General features: G+C 37.7%; 1 protein-coding gene across 1 annotated transcript in view; it reads left to right on the top strand.

The window, feature by feature from the left end:
• IL1RAPL2 (interleukin 1 receptor accessory protein like 2) overlaps nucleotides 1–22,771 on the top strand; it is a 749,108-nt gene extending 726,337 nt beyond the window's left edge. The window contains exons 8-9 of the mRNA XM_054719207.1: nucleotides 8,505–8,675; nucleotides 22,074–22,771. Coding sequence (XP_054575182.1) covers nucleotides 8,505–8,675; nucleotides 22,074–22,771 — 869 coding nt within the window. The remainder of the gene's footprint in view (nucleotides 1–8,504; nucleotides 8,676–22,073) is intronic.
• The last annotated feature ends 1,782 nt before the right edge of the window (nucleotides 22,772–24,553 follow it).

Raw genomic sequence — 24,553 nt, forward strand, 5'->3', positions numbered from 1 at the left:
GAAGCATCAATGCTGAGAGAGAATCATTGATCAGCATCCTCCTGCACTCCCTCTACTAGGGATTGAGCCTGCAACCAGGCATGTGCCTTTACCAGAAATTGAACCTTGACCTCCTGGTTTATAGGTTAATGCTCAACCACTGACCCACATCAGCTGGGCAATATTTTTCTTATATCTTGAGATAGGTCTGTAGTAATATGAACTTCCCTCTTAGGACAGCTTTTGCAATGTCCTATAGGCTATGGGTTGTTGTTTTCTCATTTTCATTTGTTTCAAGGTATATTTTGATTTCTTCCTTGTTCTCATAGTTAACCTGTTCATTGTTAGTGACACATTTTTTTTGCCTCCATATGTTTGTTTGCTTTTCAATTTTTTTTATTGCTTTCTAGTTTAATACCATTATGGTCATAGAATATGCTTTATGTTATTTCAATCTCTTTACATTCGTTGAGACTTGTTTTGTGCCCTAACATGTGGTCTATCATAAAAAATGTTCCAAGTGCACTTGAAAAGAATGTATATTCTGCTGCTTTAGGGTGAAGTGCTCTTAATATGTCAATTAACACCATCTGATCTAGTATGTCACTTAAGGCCACTGTTTTATTGTTGATTTTCTGTATAGAAGATCTGTCCATTGATTTTAATGGGGTTTTAAAATTCCCTACTATGACTGTAGTACTGTTGATCTCTTTCTTTATGTCCATCAAGATATGCTTTATATATTTATGTTCTCCTATTTTGGGTGTCTAAATGTTTAAAAGTGTTACATCCTCTTGTTGGATTGTTCCATTTATCATTATGTAGTGCCCTTCTTTGTCTCATTATATACATGGACATGGACAACAGTGTGGTGATTGTGCAGGAGTGGGGGTTGGTAAAGGTGGAATAGTGCATAGAGGGGATAAATGGTGATGGAAAAAATAAAATAAAATATTAAAAGTGAATAGTCTATTTTTTTCTGATGTAAGTATTGCCACCCCAGCTTTGTTTACATTTACATTTACATGAAATATCTTTTTTCATCCCTTTACTTTCAGTCTGTGTGTATGTCTTCTGTTCTGAGGTGGACCTCTTGGAGGTAGCATATATATGGCTATTCTCTTATCCACTCAGCTACCCTATGTTTTTTGATTGGTGCATTTAAACCATTTAAAATGACTATTAATAAGTATGTTTTATTGCCATTTTACTTTTTATAACTATATTCCTCTCCCCCACCCCCTCTTTCTTCTTCTTAAGGAGCACTCTTTAACATTTCTTGTAATACTGGTTTGTGGTAACAAACTATTAACTTTTTCTACTTTGGAAAACTCTATTTCTTCTTCAATTTTAAATAATACCCTTGCTGGTTTAATTAGTCTTGGTTTTAGGTCCTTACTTTTCATCACTTTGAATAATCTGTACCAATCCCTTTGGCCTGAAATGTTTCTGTTGATAAATCAGCTGACAGGTTTTTTTGGAGCTTGCTTGCATGTAACAAACTGTCTTTTTCGTGCTGCTTTTAAGATTATCTCTTTGTCTTTAAGCTTCAGCATTTTAGTTATAATGTGTCTTGGTGTTGACCTCTTTGAGTTCATCTTGTTTTGGACTCTCTGCACTTCCTGGACTTGTGTGTATTTCCTTCACTAGTTTAGGGAAGTTTTCAGACATCATTTCTTCAAATAGGTTCTCAATCCCTTGTTCTCTCTCTTTTCCTATTTGTATCCCTGTGATGCAGATGTTATTGTGCTTCATGTTGTCCCAAAAGTCCCTTAAACTATCCTTATTATTAAAAATACTTTTTTTTCTTTTTGCAGCTCTGATTGGGTGTTTTATGTTACATTGTCTTCCAAATCACTGATTTGATCTTTTTCTTTACATAACCTACTGTTTATTCCTTTTAGTGAGTTCTTCATTCAGTATTGTATTCTTCTTTTATGACTGTTTCTTTTTTATGGTTTCTATTCCATTTTTCATACTTTTGATGTTCCCACTAAGTTCCTTGAGCATCCTTATAATTTTTTAAACTCTATATCTGGTAGATTGCTTGCCTCCATTTTATTTAGCTCTTGTTCTGGAGATTTCTCTTATTGTTTCATTTGGAACATTTTTCATTGTCTCTCCATTTTGGCTACTTCTTTGTGTTTGTTTCTGTATATTAGGTGTGGTAGGATGGCTTTATGTAGTAGATGTTCTGTGGGACCCAATGTAGTCTTTTTGATCACTTGAGCTGGGATCTCCAAGAATGTCCTTTTTGTGGGTTATATGAGTCCTCTTGTTGCAATTGAACCTTGATTACTGTTGGCCCATTCATACACAGTGTCAACCTTCTAGCAAGTTGACTTTGAGGATTCACCCCAACCATAGTGTACAACCTGCTGTGCAGGTGCTAACTACACAAAGCCTCAACAGGCGTCTTGCCTGCTGAGATCTCCCTTTGGATGTGCCACTTGTGGAACTAACTGGATCCTGCTATGATGTTTTCTGAAGCTCACCACTGGGTGTGTTCATAGTAGGGCCTCTTGGGAGGGATTAAGATGCAAGTCAATGTCAGACGCTGCCTGCACTGGCCCTGCACAACCTCTTTAGAGATACAAAGTGATCTGCAGTTTCTGGCTGTCTCTACTGGGCCTGGGTGTGTGTTGGAAGTACCAAGCTGAATAGCAATGTGGGCTACCACTAGCACCAAGCCTGGGACAAGTCAGCAAAAGGCCGAAGGCACTCTGATATCAGCCTCTGCCTGCCTTTGCTCCCAGACTGCCTGTTAGTTTCAGTACCTGAAAGAGCCCTTGGTGGTACTGGAGTTGCAAGAGGTAGGTTTTCAGTGAGTCACCAGGTAGGTGCGAGTGGTGTTCACCAGACTGATACAAGTTCACACTTGGTTCAAACTTGGGTTTGAGGCCACTCAGCAAAAGTTCCAGGGTACACCAAGGCTAGCTTCCACCAATTAGGTGTCCCCAGACATTTGTTGTTAGTTAGGATCTTAGGGAGTCATCAGGGTGAAGGCAGCAGAGTTTATCAGGACCAAACTGACCAATATTTAGGCTCTGTGAAGGAAGGGCTCTACACTGGTCAAGTGCACTAGGGGAAAATGTCCCCTTTCCTAGAACCATACAACTCAGTCTATTCCTTAATTCTTCCCAGAACTCGTGGAGTAGCCCAGGTTCACAGGGTGGGGCCACCAGCAGTCCGGAAAGTTAGTGAGCTGAGAGTTTGGAGGGTGGGGCTAGTGGATCTCAGTGTGGGGGAGGCACTGGTTAAGTTCATGTGAAAAATGGGGAAATGTTCCCCATCTCAGAATATACAACTCAGTCACTGATACCCTCTGAGTCTGCCCAGACCTGTACACCCTAGGCTCAGGCAGCTTCCTCCTCCACGGGGTGTGAGCTCTGCAGGGTGGGGTTACATTGAGTCCAGAGAGTGGGCTATTGCATTTCACCAGGCTAATGCTGTGGAGAGGGGAGTGCCCTACCCAAGGAAGATAGTGTCTGCTCTTTGCAACAGCCACTCCTGGTGGCTGTCTCTTCAGCTCTCTCCCCAGAGCCATAAACCCCAATCTCTCCTCATAGTACTTTAGTCTGCTCCACCCTCCTTCTGTCAGAGCCCAGGGTGAGTTGTTGCAAATGAGATTTTGTGCAATGATCTTTTAAGAAGGTGACTGGTTCTCTAGCAGTTTCTTATCACTCACTGGTGGACAGAATCCCTGCTTCCGTGATGATTTTTACAGACAGATGTTTCGTGGATGCCTCTTCATGGCTATGGTGCTCTGGGATGGGGCTCAATCATTGCATTGAAACCCCTCACTCCTCAGGGAGAGCCTTTACAGCTGAACTATCCCTCCAGATTCTCAGCTGCTGCCTGTGGGAGCAGGGTCTGGCCTTTTCATGTCTCTTCCCTTCCTACCAGTCTCAATGTGGCTTCTTTAAATCCTTGGTTGTAAGACCTGTTCAGCTAATCTGCAGTTGTTTTTTCCATAATTTAGTTATAATTCCAATTTTACCTCAAAATGCCTTTTTAAAAATGTTGCAATTTTTAATTGTATTTCTATTTAAATATATAGTTGAACTAATGAAAAAACACTGACTCCAATAAATAAATGGACAAAAGGACATGAAGAGGCATGACATGTCATAAAAAATGATAAAATAAAAATATGAAAAAAAGTTTCATTTCACTTGAAATTAAAATGCCTTATTTTTCATTAAATAAAATCTATAAACAAACTCACTTCTTTATAATTCATTTCATTTCAATTTACCAAGCAATGATTGCTTTATTTGACATTTAAGTTATTCAGTCGTTAAATATTTAAGTGTCTACTATGTAGCAGGCACTATGCATGATATATTATTTACTTATAGTCTTCATCTGAATCAGCACTACACACACACACACACACACACACACTCACATGCAGGTACTATAGCAATCACTAGGTTTATAATAATAAACAAAGTGACATAGTCTTGTCACTCTTGAAGCTAAGGATTTAGCACTGTGTTTGGCATAGCACCAGAAGAACTGGATCGTACACTGGAATGTCTTCCTGATGGTGAACTGCATTAAAATGAGGTTTTAAAATAAGAATGGACAGGTTTGACAACAGGAAAATTCTTCCATAGACAGTTTGGTTCCGTTCTTCATAACTTCTCTTTTCATTGGGACCTGCATACCTATGGTGACTGCTGTGTGAGCCCTCTTCTTTATAATGCTCTGTCTGCATTGTGCTCTATTTTCTGGTTCCTCGGATGAGCTTAGTAAGCATAATTTAACACAGAAAAAGGCTCATTAACCTTGCCTAGCAAAGTGGTGTTGCTGAATTGCTATTTAGTTTTAAAATAATTTTTAGGCCTTACTGTTAATCTTATTTGCATCATGTTGATTTTGCTCTACCCATTTTGCTCTTCTTTGTGAGCAACAGCTGTGGCTATTCATAAGGTTTTCTTGGCTGTATACATAAATCTGAAGTGCATTTTTTAAACTGTGGCATCTGCATCACTGCTGTTTGCTTGCTATCTGGCATCCTAGAGCTTCTGGGGCATCTGACATGGTAGCTTTCAGACATCTCTTCCTGCTTTGTCCATCCATCATAAGTTCTTTACTTTTAGTTGATCTTGAAAGGAAATAACTGAAATTGGAAGCAACCATTTTCCAATGAATAATGTGCTTCTATAATATTAGGTAAAATTTATTATCCAGACATATTGGATATTAACATATACCAAAGACATTCTTGTTCTTTGTCATAACTTGATTTGGGATATGCAAATATAGCGATATTTTTCTAGAGGAATATCTTTGTAGCATCATCTATACTAAGATACAGGTGAAACAAGTAAGGATAGGACCAAGAATATGTGAGTGTAGGCATGGCTGGAGGCCAAAAGTCATAGTCAGGACAAGCAATGGGACAAGGGTCTAGAAGCCCTGGTCAGGTGCAAGAGTTGGGTAGTAATTGCAGATGCCTAGCTCACAGTATATGTTCAACAAATCATTGTTGAATTAATTAATAAGTAGTTGAATTTAACCAAGTTTGTGAGATAGAGAAGTTATCAAAGTAAAAGGCAAAAAGGTTTGGTCTGATATTATGAACATTATGGAATTTGAGGCAGCATGGCCATCCTCCAGGAAAAATGAAATGCATTCTGCTCATAGGAATGGATCTGTTTGTCCTTTGGCCTATTTTATTCTTCCAGCTGTGTATCATTGGCAGCTCTAAGTCCCAGGTGAATAATTATAGCTGGAGAAAGTCAAAGGCCTGCAGGTGCATCCTGAGCTCCATTGGAACAGGGGCAGAGGTGTTAGGATTATGGGGGGGTTCTTACATTATCATTGCATGTGAACATTCTCACTTCCCAGTGGTGTTTTATGTATAACAGTGGAATATGTCCCATTTGTTAGCCAAATGATCTCAACTATCCAGGGAAGCCCATCATGTGCATCTGCTTCTAGGCAATAAGATAACCCAACCAAGGTTTATGGAAGCCTTTTCTAGCTAGGGGATATACTAAAGTGAAGCTCCTGGCTTCAGGTGCCATCTAAACAATAAGTAACCAGAGTTCCTTTCATGTGAGGGTGGTGAAGGCTGGAATTAGAACATAATCCTGCCTCAGATATCTCTAGATAGTCAGAGGGTCCCACATACTCCTATCATAGGGTATTTATATCTTTACTAGAGGCCTGGTGTATGAATTTGTGCACAGGTGGGGTCCTGAGGGTGCTGGTGCCAGGGACACAATCGGCCCTCTTGCCGGGCAGTGGGATGCCCTTGCTGGCCCAGGATCCTGATCTACACCACTGATGTTTGTGCCTTTTGTTGGGAGTCACCTGGCGGCCGCTTTTATATCCTTTGTTCCTTGTGGAGCACCTAGGGAGGGGAAGCGGTCACGGTGCCCAAGGCTGACTTCCAGGAGGCTGGCGGCACTGTCAGGATTGTGCTGGTGGTGCTGGTTCGTCAGTGCCTGGCCCATTCTCTGGAGATTGGACTGTAGGACTACTGAAGGAGTGGCTACTGCCGGGCTGGTGGGCCACAGGATGTGTCTGTCAGCTGAGTGGCACTCCCACTGTGGGAGTGCACTAACCACCAGGGGGCAGCTCCTGTGTTGAGCATCTGCCCTCTGGTGGTCAGTGCATGTCATAGCAACCAGTCATTTTGGTCATTCAGTTGCTTAGGCTTCTATAATAATAAAAGCATAATATGCTAATTAGACCAGACATCCTTCTAACTACCTTCCAGTTGAAGCCTGGGCTGCAAGGGCCAAAGCAGCTACCATGGTTGCCTCGGGCTGAGGCAAGCCACCACAGCTGCGAGGGCTGAGACCCTTGCACATTTTTTGTGCATTGGGCCTCTAGTTTATATATAGAGATACTAGAGGCCCAGTGCACGAAATCATGCATGGGTGGGGTCCCTCGGCCTGGCGGGCAATCAGCGTGGTGGGAGGTTGGCCAGGAGGAGGGAACGTGGGTGGTTGGCAGGTGTGGGGAAGGGCTGTGGGAGGTTGGCTGGCCAGAGGGGGGAGGAGCTGTGGGAAGTTGGCCACCCTGATCAGGGCCATTGGGCCAGCCAGCCGGCGGGGAGGGGCCACAGGAGGTTGGCCAGTCTCCCTGATTGGGGCCTATGGGGCTGACTGGAGAGAAGGGCTGCCGGAGGTTGGCTGGCCCAGGGGAGGGTCTGCGAGAGGTTGGCTGTGGGAGCACACTGACCACCAGGGGCCAGCTCCTGCATTAAGCATCTGGCTCCTGGTGGCCAGTGTGCATCATAGTGACTGGTCAACCGGTCATTCAGTCATTTGGTAGTTCAATTGCTTAGGCTTTGATATATATATAGATGTTATCCTTTGTTCCTCCTTCAGCAGGTAGAACCAAATCATTAATGGTATAGGTAAGTGGCTGCTTCATTCTGTAAATTACCTTTTGGTCAGGTTTTAACCATATTCTAATCAGATCTGTTTTTAATGGTAAAAGATTGATGTGTTTTAAAAACAAATCTTGAAATGTTTGCCTGTTTTTTAAAAGCATTATTTGCAAGTATCTAGGTTTAATGAATACTAATAGTTCTATATGAGTCTATGCTCACTACATTAACTTTAATTTTTTTTCTATAAATAAGGGAATTTTGAAAAACACTGTAACTTTTCCAGTGTGACCCTTCTAAAACCAATGGGGACTAATACCCTCGGTAATTATATTAATTAATTTTTTCAGGAAAAATATATATGAAGAGGTCAGCTCTGGGCCAATACAGCAAAGACAGAGAAATATACATTCTCAAAGCACAGTTCACTCTCTGGCTAAATGTGTGAAGGGAAAACCTAATTTTCCCATATTGTAAGGATATATATTTTGAAACAAATGCTTCTTTTGGAAGCTGTGTCAAATTAGTTGACCATGGATTGAACAGAATAATAGGGACTTCACTTGTATAAAACCCAGCTGCTGTCTCTAATATTTGGTAATGAACTGCTTTTTGTATATGAAGATGACGACACTAACCAACTGGAAGAATGGCATGTGCTGTGAGTATGTGTCTGCAGGAGTGAGGCTGGATTATTTTGATCTTCCACACTCTAGGGCCCAGCCCCCGCTGCCCCCCCTTGGATCTCTTGCACATATTTGTATAAACTCGATATAGTCTGTGACCAAGTAACCGAGTCAAAACAACTGGTAGAGAAAGTTCAAATCCATGTCTTTGGTCTATTTAGTCTTGCATTCAAATACACTGAGCTAATCTTTCACACATCACTGAACATCACAAATATGTATAGTTACCAAGAGTCACAAATAATAATTCCCTCTATTATTCTGTCTTGACTACTGCCCATTGCATAAAGTTTCAGGTCATATCATCATATGACTAGGTTATGCTGATATGTACTGGATTTATATAACATGGCCAGTGACTTATTTTTCCAACTACTAACAATAGTCGCTGATTATAGTGCTTATTCCAGCCTGTTCATGGTTATAGATTTTTAGAAGAGAACCTGATAATATGTACAACCCTTTTGTTGTTCTTTATATTTAAGACAACAAGGAATATGATGCCTATCTCTCTTACACAAAAGTGGATCAAGATACTTTAGACTGTGACAATCCTGAAGAAGAGCAGTTTGCTCTTGAAATACTGCCAGATGTCCTAGAAAAACATTATGGATATAAACTATTCATCCCAGAAAGAGACCTGATTCCAAGTGGAAGTAAGTACTATCAAGTTTTGTATTTTAAAAGTTTGGTTTCTTTAGGTAGTTATACAGAGGCTTCAAACATTACAGCCAAGTATTTAGATAGTTGTTTCTCACAGGAAATTTTATTAAATTCAAATTTCTCCCCAGTGATTGTGTTCTGACTTTCCAACATCCACATTTTCAAAGGCACTCACTTATATTTCAGATATAGTTTTAAGTTGTGCCTTAATAATATATTTTATTATATTGCCTTTGTGTTCTGAGAAAATGATACTCCTTAAAAAATAGTCTGTATAAGTCAGCTAAAATATTTTCAATGTATTTTTATTCCAAAGCTGGTCTTTTGTCATTGTACTTCTACATATACATACAATCATTGTCACTAATAACTCTGAATTTATGCCTTGTTATTCATTTTCAGATTTATAGAAAATCCACTTAAATAGGTATGTGAGACCACTGGGAATTGTACTTTCACTGTATATTTAAATTATTTTTAAGAAGTTGTGGATTCTGTGGGCTTGAATGATACTTTAAAATTATGTTACATATTGAAAACTATTTTGAGCTTTCAGAATAAATTCAGGTCCAAGTAAAAATATATACTTTGTTCCTGTTAGTATTCAGAATGTTTACAGGGTAAAGTGTATGGGAAATACAGAAAAGCCTAAGATATGGTCCTAGCCCTCAAAGATATTAAAATGCCATTAAGGGAAATAAAAGTGCTAGAATTAATTTGCATGTGAGCTAATGTTAATATCCTTGAGTGGGGAAAACTGAAATGTAACCACAAATCAGAATATGGTTAGTTATATACTTGTTTTTATTCTTTAATATATTTTTATTGATTTCAGAGAGGAAGGGAGAAATAGAAACATCAATGATGAGATAGAATCATTAATCAGCTGCCTCCTATATGTCCCCTACTGGGGATGGAGCCCACAACCCGGCATATGCCCTGACTGTGAATGGAACCATGACCTCCTGTTTCATAGATCGATGCTCAACCACTGAGCAACACCAGCTGGACCATTTATACACTTGTGATAACATAACTAAAAAGGTTATATTTTCAGTACTTCACAGTATATAAAATATTGTCACATACATAATTTTATTTCATTGTTACAATAACTCTATGTAGATAGAAAGCAGGTACTGTCCTCTTACAGATGAGAAAATAAGGCCCCAAAGAATTTTCAGATTAGGTAACTGGTAAACGTTAGAGCTGGAATTAGAGCCTCAGTATATTTGCCTCTGGTTCTCACTTCACTAGATCATGCTATTACTCAACAACAATTATTCAGATTATCAGCAGTCCACAGTGGTCACTAAACTGACAGGAGACAAATGGAAACAACTGAGTTCTGGTCATTCATCTATTTTCTGAGAGCGCAAATGTGTCTATGTATATGTGCATGTGTATGTGAGTATGCACATTTACATGTTCATAGAAAAGAATAAAGAAAACAGTATTTACCAGTCCATTACTTTCCTGTACCACAAATGAAAGAATTCCCCAAACTTCTTCACATGGCCCTTTGCTTTTGTCTTTCTGTAATTTTCTTCATTTTGATGATTTGACATACCACTTCTATACTGATCAAGCCTTGATGAACATGCTGATACCTCAGTCATTTTTTATTTTTCTGTATCTCTCTCTCAAATCCGGTGTCTGTTGCATTTTTTTTTCCATTCTCACTTCTACCATTCTAGCATTGGCCTTATTTACCTAATTTTTGTAATGTTGGTTACTCTCTACCTTCCCTATTTGTCCTTTCATCCACCTAGTCCCACTAATATGTATATCCCCTTGATCACATCACTCCCCAATTTAACAATCTATATTGTTCACCATTTCCTATAGAATAAAATTTGTAACTTTTATCTAAGTACTTCTATAGTCTGCTGTGAACTCAGATTTATTTTCCAAAATTATCTCCTACCATTTCTCCTACTTATATCTTCCACTGTAGTCAAACTGTGCCTTTGATATACATTATGTGTCTCTGCAATGCTTTTGTTCATGTTAGTCTTTTATACCTTTATAAATCCTACTAATCCTTCTCCATATAACTGCCTCTGTGAAAAGTCAATAATAATTTCTCTAGCCCTTCGTGATGTATGATCACTTGTTTGACTATAAATTTTGTACTCTTGTGATATTTTATGTTATTTTATGTACATTTCCATCTATTTATGTCAGCAAGATGGCAAGCTCCATGAGGGCAGGGACTCTATCTCATTTATCCTCATGCCCCTGTCTTCATCTAGCAGATCAGTTGAGCCCATTGGATGCTTCATAGATGCTTATTGATTTTATTTGAACAGTGTTGGTTTAAGACAGGAGGAAATAATAAGAATAAAATATGTAAGGGTTTACATTTTTTCATTGTTTTATATTTAGTTTTCAATTTCAATAATAACCTATATTAGTTTGAGGTGTACAGCATAGATTTGTGCATGTCAGTATGTGAAAGACATTTTTTTTTAACAAAGTGAATATGAAAGCTACAAAGGGGCTTTCTACTGAAAGAAAAATATTGTGAATAATTCATAAGGATGGCATCAGTCCTTAAAACAGACTGATGAATATATTATTTTAATTTTTTCAGATATTTATAAAATTATCTACAAGGGGTTGATTAATCACTGATAAAATTTTAAATACTTCTTTACTATTTTTTGCTTAATTTATTAGATTACTATGTAGGTTTTTTTTTTGCAAGAGAAACATATTAAATGCAGAAATTTGGTAAAATCTATTTTAGAGTGATATAGCTTAAATTACGTTAAAATAACATCATTACCAAGCAGAATTTACCTTCAATGTCAAGTCATCTTCAGTAGAACTCGATGTGATGCCAGTCTTTCTGCCTTCTTGCATTCCAAAATTGTTAGCCCCACAATAGCCAGTGTTTATCAACCCCACCAAGTGAATAAAAATGGCAGTCTTTATGTCTGAACATTTCATCATCATCTTTATTCTGAACTAGAAAACAATGCTTCACCATTATCTAATCTAATAATAGACAAATATGCAAATTGACCGCACCTTCGCTACACCTAAGCCACACCCACTAACCAAGCCACGCCCACCAACCAATCAGGACGAGTATGCAAATTACCCCAACAAAGATGGAGGCTAATTTGCATATCAAGACAGCGTCGAAAGGGGGGAGGGGAGGAGAAGGGAGGAGCGAAGTCAGGGCTGGGGGTGAACGGAAAAGCAGGGGGGCTGGAGGAGAAGGTGGGGCGGGTGACAATGGCGGAGTGGAGGTGGAGCCGGGGGCGAAGGGAAAAGCAGGGGGGCTGGAGGAGAAGGTGAGGCAGGGGACAAGGGAGGAACGGAGGCGGGGTAGAGTGCAGCAGGAAATCCTATTGCAGGATTTTTCCTGCAACGGGAAAGCTAGTATGTTAGAAAGGGAAATGAGTACAACGTGGAACACAGGCGATCCACTTTATCTGAGACTCAGTAGATGACACTTGCTTATTGTGTAAAGAAGCACCTATTTGTACATGGCTGAGAATGAGACCAGAGAGCATGATGGGAAGAGAAATGCATCTCAAAGTTATGTCCTCTTAGTGCTCCGAGATAGTCTATTTTGATGACTTGACAAGTCAATTGAATCAACCTGCTATGTTAATTTAGCCAAATAGGTGGTAGAATATTTTACACTTCATTGATTCAGCTAATTGTTTGGCTGAATTGATTGAAATTAATTAGTATTTTTGCCATATCATAGACAGGCCTGAACATTCTTCTTGACCATAGGGTGTGAGGCTAATATAAGCTGTATTCCCTATCTCAAAACTACAATAGTTGAGAACATTAACAAACTATCTAAAAGATTAGAGGAGGTTGCCATGGCTGGTTGGCTCAGTTGGTTGGAGCATCATCCCATACCAAAAGGTTGTGGGTTCAATCCCCAGTCAGAGGTGACCAATTGATGTTTCTCTTTCACATGGATGTGTCTCTCTCTCTTTCTCTCTTCCTTCCTCTCTTTGTAAAAAATCAATAAAACAAAAAAGCAGCCTCAGGTGAAGATTAAAAAAAAAAAAAAACAAGATAGGAGGCTATCACCTACTATTAATTGGCATTTAAATAATTTAACATAGAAACACCCAAGAAGATGCCATCAGAATAAGCAGATATTTTATATTCCATAACAATAATTTTAGCTTTTTGAGATTACGCAATCATCAGACTGAGCAGGGTCTTGGATCCTGTATACTCAGTGGTGGACAGGGAGACTCCTTTTACAAGTAAGCCATTGAGACAACCATGCAATTTTTAGATACAACCACTGGAGGGTGTTTGACTTTAATCCTTCCTTCCTGAACAGGGAAATTCATGTTCTCTGAATTCCAATTTTGGAGTGTAACCTGCAGAAGTTTTTAAAAAGGTTCTTTGACAATTTTTCTTTTCCATCAACATTTCAGAGCTGGCTGAGCAGTCATCATGTCACGATTAACGAGTTTTTCCTTGGCATTTTTAGCATGCATTCAGGAAGTCGATGAAGTATATGAATAATATATTTGATTTACACATGAATGACAGAGTAGAACATTTTGGACTTGGTGTATGTATGTTATTAAAGAAGCTTCTGTGGTCTGTACTTGCAGTAATTGGTACAGATTTAACAGGTTATGCTATATAAATATAGACACATTCCTGTGTGTGTGTGGGGGGGAACTAGTTATAATATTATAAGCTATGTTTGTCCCTCACATATCATTTAAAACATGTTGATCCAAGACTACTCCTTCCTCCAAAAACTATCAATGAGGCCTTTGAGGATTGTAACAGCAAATTTTATAATATTCTTGACCTATGACAATAATTTTCTATGAATCAAATTATTGAAGTCTATGAAATAAACCCATTCATATTTAATGCCTTTAGTTTCCTTTGTACCACTCTCATAGTATTCCAACTCAAAATCATTAACACCAAAAATCATTAACCTTTCCAATGTATATAGTTTTAAAAACACATGAATGGTGAATGGGTCTCCCTCCACCTCTCTCTCTCTCTCTCTCTCTCTCTCTCTCTCTCTCTCTCTCTCTCTCTCTCTCTCTCTCTTTCTCTCTCTCTCTCCCTCTTTCTCTCCCAAGAGTTCTCAAAATGCTTCAAAAAATCATGACACTTTCCAAGGTGAGGTGCAGGTGTCTGTATCTTTCTCACATGGCCTATTAGGGAAGTGTCCTTTGGTCATCATGAACCAGCAGAGATGGGAAGATTTGACATAAATATTTTCTCTTAATGCTAAAACTAAAAGTCTTCAGATCTGGACATTATTTTCCTGGCAGTAACCAACCTTTCCATTCATGGGCCTGTGGCCAGGATCTTTCTTATGTTTTCTCGGGTTTGGTGCCTGAAAGTGGCAAGAATTCCTACTTTCCAGTAAAAGTTTGGTCTGTCTCTTCCCAGGCTAGAAACATCTGTCCTGAGAATAGCAAAAGCAACTTTGTTGCCAACAGGCATCTGAATGTCAGAAATGACAGGCAACCAAAAGACAGCCTATTTAAAAAAAAAACACAGCCTACTCAAAACTGCCTAGAGACACAAACTTGAGAAGTAGAGATTTTTTTTTCACCCCTGCAGCTGCTGGGTTTTGTGGTGTAAAGTATTCTACACAGAGCACATTGTGTTCATGGGGCCTAGTGGATCCTAGAGGAATGAACAGATGTGCTCTGAAGTTGACATGTGACCAACAGAACCCAGCTGTGCAACTGAGATCCTGAGATTAGGGACATTTTTGGATGAGTACCATTTAAGCTCTTGAGCCCATAATATCTCAGTGTTTCTGCAAAGATTTAAGAACATGAAAATACAAAAGTTTATTAAATTGGGCTGAGGGTTACTAATTAGATGGAGAAATAGCATTCTAAGACTGAGAATAAAACCAACCCAAATCTATAACTTTTGTTGGCCTTTAAGAAAAACAAGTTGAGTGCTTAAATGTACATATTCAATAATTTAACAATTATAAATTGAGCGAGTTCTGGCTGAATATTTTGGGAAAATCTAAAGATGTCCAAGTGGACATTGAATGGAAAAAAATCCTTCAAAGGTTTTAACCTCAATTTCTCCTTTTATTCATAAGAAGAGTATGGGGAGCTCTATGTGAGTTATTCATAAATTATTGCATCTGAAAAATATACTAGTGAAATAATATATTATCATACATATGGTTTATCAGCTATGTCTGTTGAAATTATATTTATGAATTTGGCTTCAAGTTTGTTTTGAAATTGAAATTGTCTTTCCATTTGTTTTCATGTTCAATTTTTCTGAGAGTTTCTCTCAAGAATATTATTACTCCTTCAGTAATTTAAGGAAAACATAAATAATGTCTGATTATATTCTTTATTTTGCTAGACTTTCCTCACTAGTCCAATCTTCAGTTCTTTAATGCTTAGCACTAGCTATGTGATTGTGCTGACAATTAAATGACAAATGACTGGAGAATGTATCTGGTGTCAGATCATCCCCAGTCACTTCTGAAGTGAAGCATGCAAAAAAAAAAAATTGTGCATGGTCCTGTAGTACTCGTTGCCAATAGTTCCTCTAATAGCTGGACATATTGGACACCATTCAAGTAAATTGTGCTCAGGGAGTAATAAAATCCTTTTCCAGACAATCTGACATCTGTGACCTAAAAACTGTGGGACAAGGGTAACATGTACAATCATTTAACACATTGTGTGCAGTTTACTCACTTGAAATAAAATGAACTATGTCCACCATTCCCTTTATGTTAGAGTAAAAAGAGAGGAAACTGTACTCCATTGTACATAGGAATGTACTGAGGTTAGTGGACTAAGATGTGTCATCAAAGTTTGAAGTAAAGGAAGAATCCATTGTTTAGAATTTCAATCAGGAAACCTACTGTTTAGGTAGCACAAAGAACAGGCACCTTTGAACAAAAAAGTGTAGGAGAACAGGCTAACTGTGTCTTAACTACGAAAGGAACCACAGAAAGAAACTGTATAAGGAGCAAGTTGTCTTGTTCATACTTACTAAGATTGCACTCATTGGAATTAGCATATCTACAACTTTCTAGGATATGAAAGTAATGGAGAAAAGAGAAGGGTAAAGACATTTTACAAACTCTCTTTGCTACTCTCAACATTCTTTTTCTTTCAATATTCTCCAAATTTGTTCCTTTTCCTACCTCTACTCTTGGTGAGGAAGTCAAGAGGGAAGAGAAATAATTTAGAGAAGTGGCAACATTCCAGAGTAGATTCTGTCCACTAATATGCTCTCCCACCCACCCACTCTTTAAATACAATAGCAAAAGTAAAGGATTCACTTCCAGAAATGTAGCCTCCAAAGTAAAAACTGTAAAGAAATATAATTCCCTACAGTCACAAGGTCTCAACAAATCCATATTAACTGTTGATTAACCTATTAATCGGAAACAAAACACCTGCCAAAATATTTATCCCAGCAAACTATCTGTGACTTATCAAGCCAAGGACTTGGCGAGGGAGGGGACTTAGAAGGTTTTTGTAGGGTTAGTAATGTCACACAATGTTTAGAAAGTCCCCTCCTCACCTCACACACACCTAGCTAAGTAAAAATTCTGTAGCCTCAATCTCTGTGGCCGACAACACAGACAGAATCTTACCAAAGGGAGAATGACAACCCCAAAGGTTTAGCAACATCAGCCAAGATAAAGATTCAGGTTGTCACCCTGTGTAAGTCTTTCAGTAGCTTAGTATTAAAATCATTATTGAAAATGCAGATAGTATTTTTAGTGAAACTACATTATAAAGTACCTCACTGTAATCCTCTAGTTATACCAGAGATCTATTTTTCCCCAAATATATAGTGCTAAATCATACATTTTTCTTTGATACATTGAAAACCTATATTATTTTGTTGGTTTCTTCACGCAGGTATAGGAGGGTAGCCATTCTCAGCTACTGTCAGAAATTGTCTTGGTTTTAAGTCTTGGCATATTAACCCATAGGTTTTATAAGTATCATTATTGATAGCTTATCAATTAACTAATGTTCACCAAAAATTAATGGAGTGTTATCTGTTTTGATGCATCCTGTCTCACTCTACTGATTTGTCTGTTTAACTGATAGTGATATACATAACTGCAGGTATAGGCATATAGAGCTACTATTATATGAGTCTGGCAAATTAATAAATTATGTCTTTGTCTACAGTCTTTTAACATTTTTAATGTGCTAACTGCCCCTAATAATGACCCTGACATAAATAAAATTGTTAACACAAAACATAATTTACAAAGTTGCTAAATGATTAGTTTGATGAATCAAATGGTTGGTAGGAAGTAGCAAGACCACATGGAAATTCATGCTATACAGTGTTTTTCTCCCTTGTCCTTCTGCCTATATCTGCAGCAGATTCAGAGCCTGAGATTTAGGGGTATACTGAGTTCTTTTGGAAAAGTACTAGATACGTCCCATTAGAAAAAAATTATTGGGCCTGCCATTATGTCTGCTTCAATTTTGTTTCTGTATTTCTTCATAGAGTATGTTTTTTGCTTTGTTAATAAGTATCCTATTTTCAACTCACTTTTATATATCTAATCCTACTTTTCTAAATGCACTGGAATTTTATTCAACTATCCCTGGAAGTGATTTTAAAATTGAATTTGCTTTTGATACGGTTTTAGGTAGTCACTTTCCTTGTTTCTTACAAACACTGGTGCTACTGACATGATATTTCTTCACTTCTCTAATAGATAGATATACATCCTAAGGACAATGCATAGTGACTGCATTTTTTCTAAAATATTTTTTCTAACTTCCTGTCAAAAGGAACAGTATAGATAAAAGGAAAATATTCTTTACAGGTGCACTTAAATGTGAAAAATGAATTTATACCAACTTAATAAAACTTATCAAAGGGAATTTTTTTCTTTACCAAATTATTAAGATCACAAATAGGTTAAGTGTAATTACCTTTGTTTAATGTCTGATAATCTGATGTGGTTTCATAGCCTTGTCTAGAGAAGCAGGAGGCTATCAGACACAATTCCCTTTAGTTTATTCTGTCATTGTAAGTTACTTTAATGACCTTTAATTTAAGGGATATTTTATATTTTTGTAGAAAAAAAAGAGTATTTTAAGAGATTCCTGTTACGCATTTGCTAAATTTGCCTGAATAACTCAGGGCAAGGTATAGCGAATATTCATATGTGCTGTGGATTTAGTAATTTAGGAGGAGGCATTTCTTTATGATTTCTTCATGATAATAAGCTTTCTAAAATGGTCTCTGGAGGTTTCTAAAACATCTCTAACAAAGCCACAGCCCATGGGTAACACCATTGCCTGTCAGAGACCACACTAGCCATGGACGAGCAATTTCTTAACTCAATATGCCTTTTTTCTCAGTTTATTTGGAACTTTTCTAAGCTTACACTTGATCGCTAATTCAGGAACAGCAAACTTTCTCTGTAAAGATCCAGATAATAAGTATTTTAGGCTTTGTGGTTTATATATGGCTTCTGTTACATCATATTCTTATTTTTCTTCTTTTACAACACTTTAAACATGTTTAAAAATCATTCTTAGCTCACAAGCCATACAAAAGCAGTACATAATCCTAATGGATTAGGCTCCAATTTGGTCATTGGAAGCAGACATGCAACCCCAAGGTAAGGAGGAAATTATTTTGGGCACTTGCTAAGTAGAAGCCAGCAACAAATCCTTGGCTAAAGATTAGCAAGTGAAAAATATTAACTCTTTTCCGAGACCGGTTTGGCTCAGTGGATAGAGCGTCGGCCTGCGGACTGAAGGGTCCCGGGTTCGATTCCGGTCAAGGGCATGTACCTTGGTTGCGGGCACATCCCCAGTAGGGGGTGTGCAGGAGGCAGCTGATCGATGTTTCTCTCTCATCGATGTTTCTGACTCTCTATCCCTCTCTCTTCCTCTCTGTAAAAAATCAATAAAATATATTTAAAAAAAAAGAAAAATATTAACTCTACCTCTTTGGTCTCTTGCTAATTTACTTTTTATTTTCCATTCTGGCTGAGTTGTTTTTTAGAAAGATAAAGAGAAGGAAAGAAAGACTTAGGAAGGAACAGAAGGAGGAAGGGGGCAAAGGGAGATAGGCAAGAGAGAAAAAGAGAGTAAAGATGGAAAGACTGAAAGAAATAGTGAGAAAGAAAGCATAAAGTGAAAAACAGAGGGAGAGCCAGAATATGGAAGCTAGGGTACAGTCTCTTCTTTTCCTTAGAGCCAGGCAGATCTTAGAAGCACCTCCCCAGCTGCTTTCAAACACTGAGATTGTTGCCCAGCCACTGATCACCATCCCAAGAAGTGAAATGTGGGTTTCACATCTGAAAACTTCCACTTGGTTTTTCACCAAGTGAAATGGAACATGAAATTCGGGGCCCAAGCAAATGGTTCATGTTTTCTTTGGGACATTTTGGCTGTGTCTACTCAGGGAAAATTTTGAGGTACTAACTGACTGATTCCAGTGCATATGATTAATGTACATATAGGGCAAACCAGGATAATTCAAACCTTTTTTCTTCCACAGGAGGTTTGCAGCCGGAATAATCTGGATGGTTGCCTCAACTCTCCACTAGGCTTTGCCAGGATAAGCACAGCAAGAGTAGTGTGCAGGAGACAGGGACCACTCCCTCTCTCCAAGGTTTCCTTCAACACCCACACCCTGTGCAGCTGAGCATAGTGGGATCTGTCCTCACAGGCATTCATTCTTGGGGCAAAAGCAATTTCTGTCTAACGAGTCTCAAAAAGCCCACCCCCCCCAACCACACACACAAAAAAATCCTAAATGTTGCATTATCCTTAACTATCAAATGGAAAAATATAATAGACAGGTAAGGGAATAACCATATTAATTGGGGGAAATTATACTCTGTTCAATTTCCTATTTGAGAAAGAGGATAACAAAGCCAAAGTTAATTATTTACCAATAAAATTAATTAGTATATATGAGGATATTTTCTCTAATTACTGTGAATACCTGGGTTGTATTTTTTCTTTAAGTGATAGATATATGTATAGGTATATCTTTTGTTTTTAAAAGTATAGTTAAAAAGTAAATTAATCTACATCTCAACATATAGAAATAGTGCTTTTCTTGGAGGCGAGGAGATGTGCTTCATAGAGGTATAATTTATGTTACAGAGGTTTGTACAGACAATTTTTAAAAAATTAAATGAAAAACTGCAATTAATGATGGAAGAACACTATTCAGAATAACTCCTTGGTAAATTATTTTTAAAAGATTCTTCTATAAAATTAACCATTAGCTCATAATGTACCTGGTAAAACTGTGTTTTCATGGACTCCAGCACTTATACCATAATTCTGGTTTTGGTTTTGTGTTTTCTTTTTGTTGTTGTTTGGAGGAAAGGTGAAAAGAATAATGGGAAAGATGCATGATAGTTTATTTTACTGTATCTTACAGATCCAACTTCTAATGATGAAGCTTCCCACATAACATCTTTATTTTGGGGAGATGAAAGAAAGGAATAAAATGAAGAGTCAGAGATGTTGATGCATTGGGATAATATTTTTCCACTTTAGTGAAACTTTCTACCTTGCCTTCCATTCTGTTTCACCAGTTCTCTAAATGATAATTACCGAGTGATAACTTCCCTGTTGCTACTTGCGTGGTGTTTTTTGTTTTGTTCTTTTGTTTTCTTTTTACTATTTGCAGATTTTAATGCTGATTTCTCCATGAATACATAATCTCTAAAATAAAATGCTTAAATAAAATGTTTATAATTCTTAAGAGGTTCTTTTCCCACTTAGTAATTGCTTTATCTTCTCAGAAACAGTCATTGTAACTACTGCATAAGAAAGTGCAAAATGTATTAAGTAAAAAATCAAAACAACAGTAACAATTAGTTAAAAATGGGCAATTCTATGTGTACCTCTTTAAAAGTTCCTTGTTTATCAGTAGGGTGTGTAAAAAGTTTGCTCATTTTCACTTGTGAAAGTGTTTTTGCTGCCAAGTGGTGGAAGTAAACACTGGGAAAGAGAGATCATCTGCAAAGTATGCATCTATAAAATAAGTTTCTCTTTTCAAATGGCTTATACTGGACTGTGTATTGGTCCCACACTATGTACTGGATGTGAGTCTTTGAAAGCAGTCTGTAACCTTGGACAGATTTACAGTGACAAATGTTGCTATGCTTCTGTAAGCACTGTTTCTGCTAGAGGACACTGCCCATTAGACAAGACCTTGTGCTCTGCTTAGTAAAGATAACTCTCTGTTGTAGCACCTCTGTCCAAGTCTCCATTTGTTAACACATGTGTGTGTGTTTCCCATTTTGGCGGATAAAACTTTGGGAAGGATTGCTTGCAAAAGGATTATTCCATGGTATAGATAAACTTCAATTTGAGTGTTTTTCTACCATGGAAAGGCCATAACATATTCACCTCACTCTCAGAATTGCTCCAAGAACTAGCACTAAAACTTCCTTCTCAGTTGATAGACTCTTCCTCCATTTCTGCTCATTCCACACCACCCCCCCGCTTTCAACTCCAACACTCTCTCTTTCTCTGAAAAAAGATCAGCTGGTTCAAAATTCATGGGCACATACATACCAATTCCCTATCTCTGTATTTTAAGGGCAAAATGGAGAACCTAAAGTTGCAAGTAACAGAAAGTATTTGGAGAAACAAGCTATGATTCTAGATTTTCCACCATTTCTGTCACAGTATGTTTGAAGTAGTTCATATACATAGGTCCCCCCCCCCCCGCTTACTTGTTTTGCAGTTGAAATATAGGGGGAAAAGCAAACAAAGCCCATAAATACAGTGACCCTTCAGTCTTTACAAATTTCCATTTTTCTTTTCATCAACTGATTGATTGCTTGTTTACTTAGAGTATAAGCCTGGAAGCCTGCTTTAAATTAAACGATCAAATAAATAAAAATAACTGAAATATGCCTAAGCTCCGAAGAAGTCAGATTTAATATTCACCAATAAAACACCATAAGTAATGAAGGGCAAAAAAAAGGAGTATTGTAAACAGTTTTTTTTTTTAATTGAGAGAAGAAGGGAGAGAGAGAAACATTGCTGTGAGAGAGAAACATTGATCAGTTTCCTACCATACATGTCCCAACCAGGAATCAAACCCACAACATGGTTATGTGCCCTGACTGGGAATGAAACCTGCCACCTTTTGGTGTACAGGAAAATGCTGAAATGGAACAACACTGGCCAGGTCTAAGCAGGCGTTTGTTTTTGTTTGTTTTTCATTTTTCTTTTTAAGGAAATGGGATTTCTGAGTGTGCAATACAACAAAAGAAAATATGATGTACAGTAGTGAAAGATTGAATAGCATTTAGTATAGCATTTACTATACTAAAGTGCAAACCTAATGCTTTAAAGACTGGAAATGTCTTTGTTTTACTCTTTCTCTCTTTCTGTGATTTGTAGCATACATTGAAGATCTCACAAGATGTGTTGAGCAAAGCAGAAGACTTGTTATTGTGCTAACATCAAACTATATTCTCAGACGAGGATGGAGTATTTTTGAATTGGAAAGCAGACTCCATAACATGCTGGTCAGTGGAGAAATCAAAGTGATTTTGATTGAGTGTACAGAATTAAAAAGGAGGGTGAATTGCCAGGAAGTGGAATCACTAAAGCAAAGCATCAAACTTCTGTCATTAATCAAGTGGAAGGGACCCAAAAGCAGCAAATTAAATTCTAAGTTTTGGAAGCACTTAGTATATGAAATGCCCATCAGGAAAAAGGAAGTGCTTTCTCGATGCCACATTATGGACTCTGCAGAACAAGGACTTTTTGGAGAACTCCAACCTATACCCTCTATTGCCATGACCAGTACCTCAGCCTCACTGGTATCATCTCAAGCTGATCTCCATGATTTCCACCATTCAGATTCGATGCAAATGAGGCACTGTTGCAGAAGTTATAAACACGAGATGCCAACCAGCACCTTGCCTGTACCTTCCTTAAACAACCACCACACTTACTGTAACCTGCCTCTAAAGCTACTCAATGGAAAACTACCCCTTAATAATCCCCTGAAAGATACCCAGGAATTTCATAGAAACAGTTCCATGCTACCTCTATCATCCAAAGAGCTTAGCTTCACCAGTGATATTTGGTAGTGAAGAATCTGACATACTGAGAAAAGCCATGGAAAATTTGTTATAACAAGCATAAAGTACACCTAACACTAAGGTGCTGAAAAAGTGTTGGAAGAAAAAGGCACAGAAATTGCTTTTGTACTTCAAATTTTTTTTTTTGTCTACATTCCCAGAACACTGGGGGAAGAAAGACCTGCTTTTGTAGTATAGTACCTTGTTCCAATGTACAGTTTTAATTTCTCCTGGAAAATGTTACTCCCATTGTTTTAGAGTAGGTTTTATGATACCACTTGAACTGCAAGCTTCGTAGATGAGCTACCTTTGACATATACAGTATATGAATATTTCACTATCTATGTGGTATTTGAAACAGTGAAAATTTAAAGACTTTTACTGAATTTTAAAATTCTGAACTACCTTTAAGATGAAAGAAGAATTTCTATAGAGTATCTGCAAATCAGTAACTATCAAGAAAGAAGTGTTGAGGCACCCAAATTGGAAGACTGGAGAGGAAAGTCAGTTAATGAAAAATGTGATAGAAGCAATTAGAACTTCTTCAATGTAATGGACAATTTCTGTAGACTAAATCAATAGATCATAAAGACAATTGTGACATAGTTTCTTTTATTGTCTAAAGTTTTAAATATGTCTCCTTTTTCCCCAATTCACCGCCTCCCAGCCATTCCCACCCTGGGCAAGCCCCCACCGCACCAGTGTCTGTATCCATTGGTTATGCTAATATGCATGCATAAAAGTCCTTTGGTTGCTCTCTAACCCCCCTCCCCTACAATTTGTCTCTAGATCAATCTATTCTTGTTCATCAAATTATGTTGATCATTATATCCCACATCTGAGTGAGATCATGTGATATTTATCTTTCTCCAACTGATTTATTTCACTTAGCATAATGTTCTCAAGTTCCATCCATGTTATTACAAATGATAAAAGTTCCTTCTTTTTTATAGTGGCATAGTATTCCATTGTTTAGATGTACCACAGTTTTTTAATCCACTCATCTGCTGACAGGCACTTAGGCTGTTTCCAAATATTAGCTGTTATAAATTGTGCTGCTATGTGCATAGGAGTGCATATACCCTTTCTTATTGGTGTTTCTGCTTTCTTGGGATATAGTCCTAGGAGGAATAAACTTAACTAAGGACATAAAAGACCTATACTCAGAAAACTTCAGGATATTGAGAAAAGAGATAGAGGAAGACACAAACAAATGGAAGAACATACCATGTTCATGGATTGGTAGAATCAACATCATTAAAATGTCCATACTACCCAAAGCAATCTACAAATTCAATGCAATCTCCATTAAAATACCAATGGTTTATTTCAAAGATCTAGAACAAACTCTCCAAAAATTCATCTGGAATAAAAAAAGACCCTGAATAGCCACAGCTATCCTGAGAAAGAAGAACAAAGTTGGAGGGATCACAATACCAGATATCAAGCTATATTACCAAGCCACAGTTCTCAGAACTGCCTGGTACTGGCACAAGAACAGACGAACAGACACATAGACCGATGGAACAGAACAGAGAATACAGAAATTGACCCAAGCCATTATGCTCAATTAATATTTGACAAAGGAGGCAAGAGCATACAATGGAGTCAACATAGTCTCTTTAATAAATGGTGTTAGGAAATTTGGACAGATACATGCAAAAAAAAAAAAAAGAAAAGAAACTAGATCACCAACTTACACCATACACAAAAACAAACTCAAAATGGCTAAAGGACTTGAATGTAAGACAGGAAACCATAAAAATCCTGCAAGACTCCATAGGCAGCAAA

The sequence above is a fragment of the Eptesicus fuscus genome, chromosome 1 (assembly GCF_027574615.1).
Source record: "Eptesicus fuscus isolate TK198812 chromosome 1, DD_ASM_mEF_20220401, whole genome shotgun sequence".
NCBI classification, from domain to species: Eukaryota; Metazoa; Chordata; class Mammalia; order Chiroptera; family Vespertilionidae; genus Eptesicus; species Eptesicus fuscus.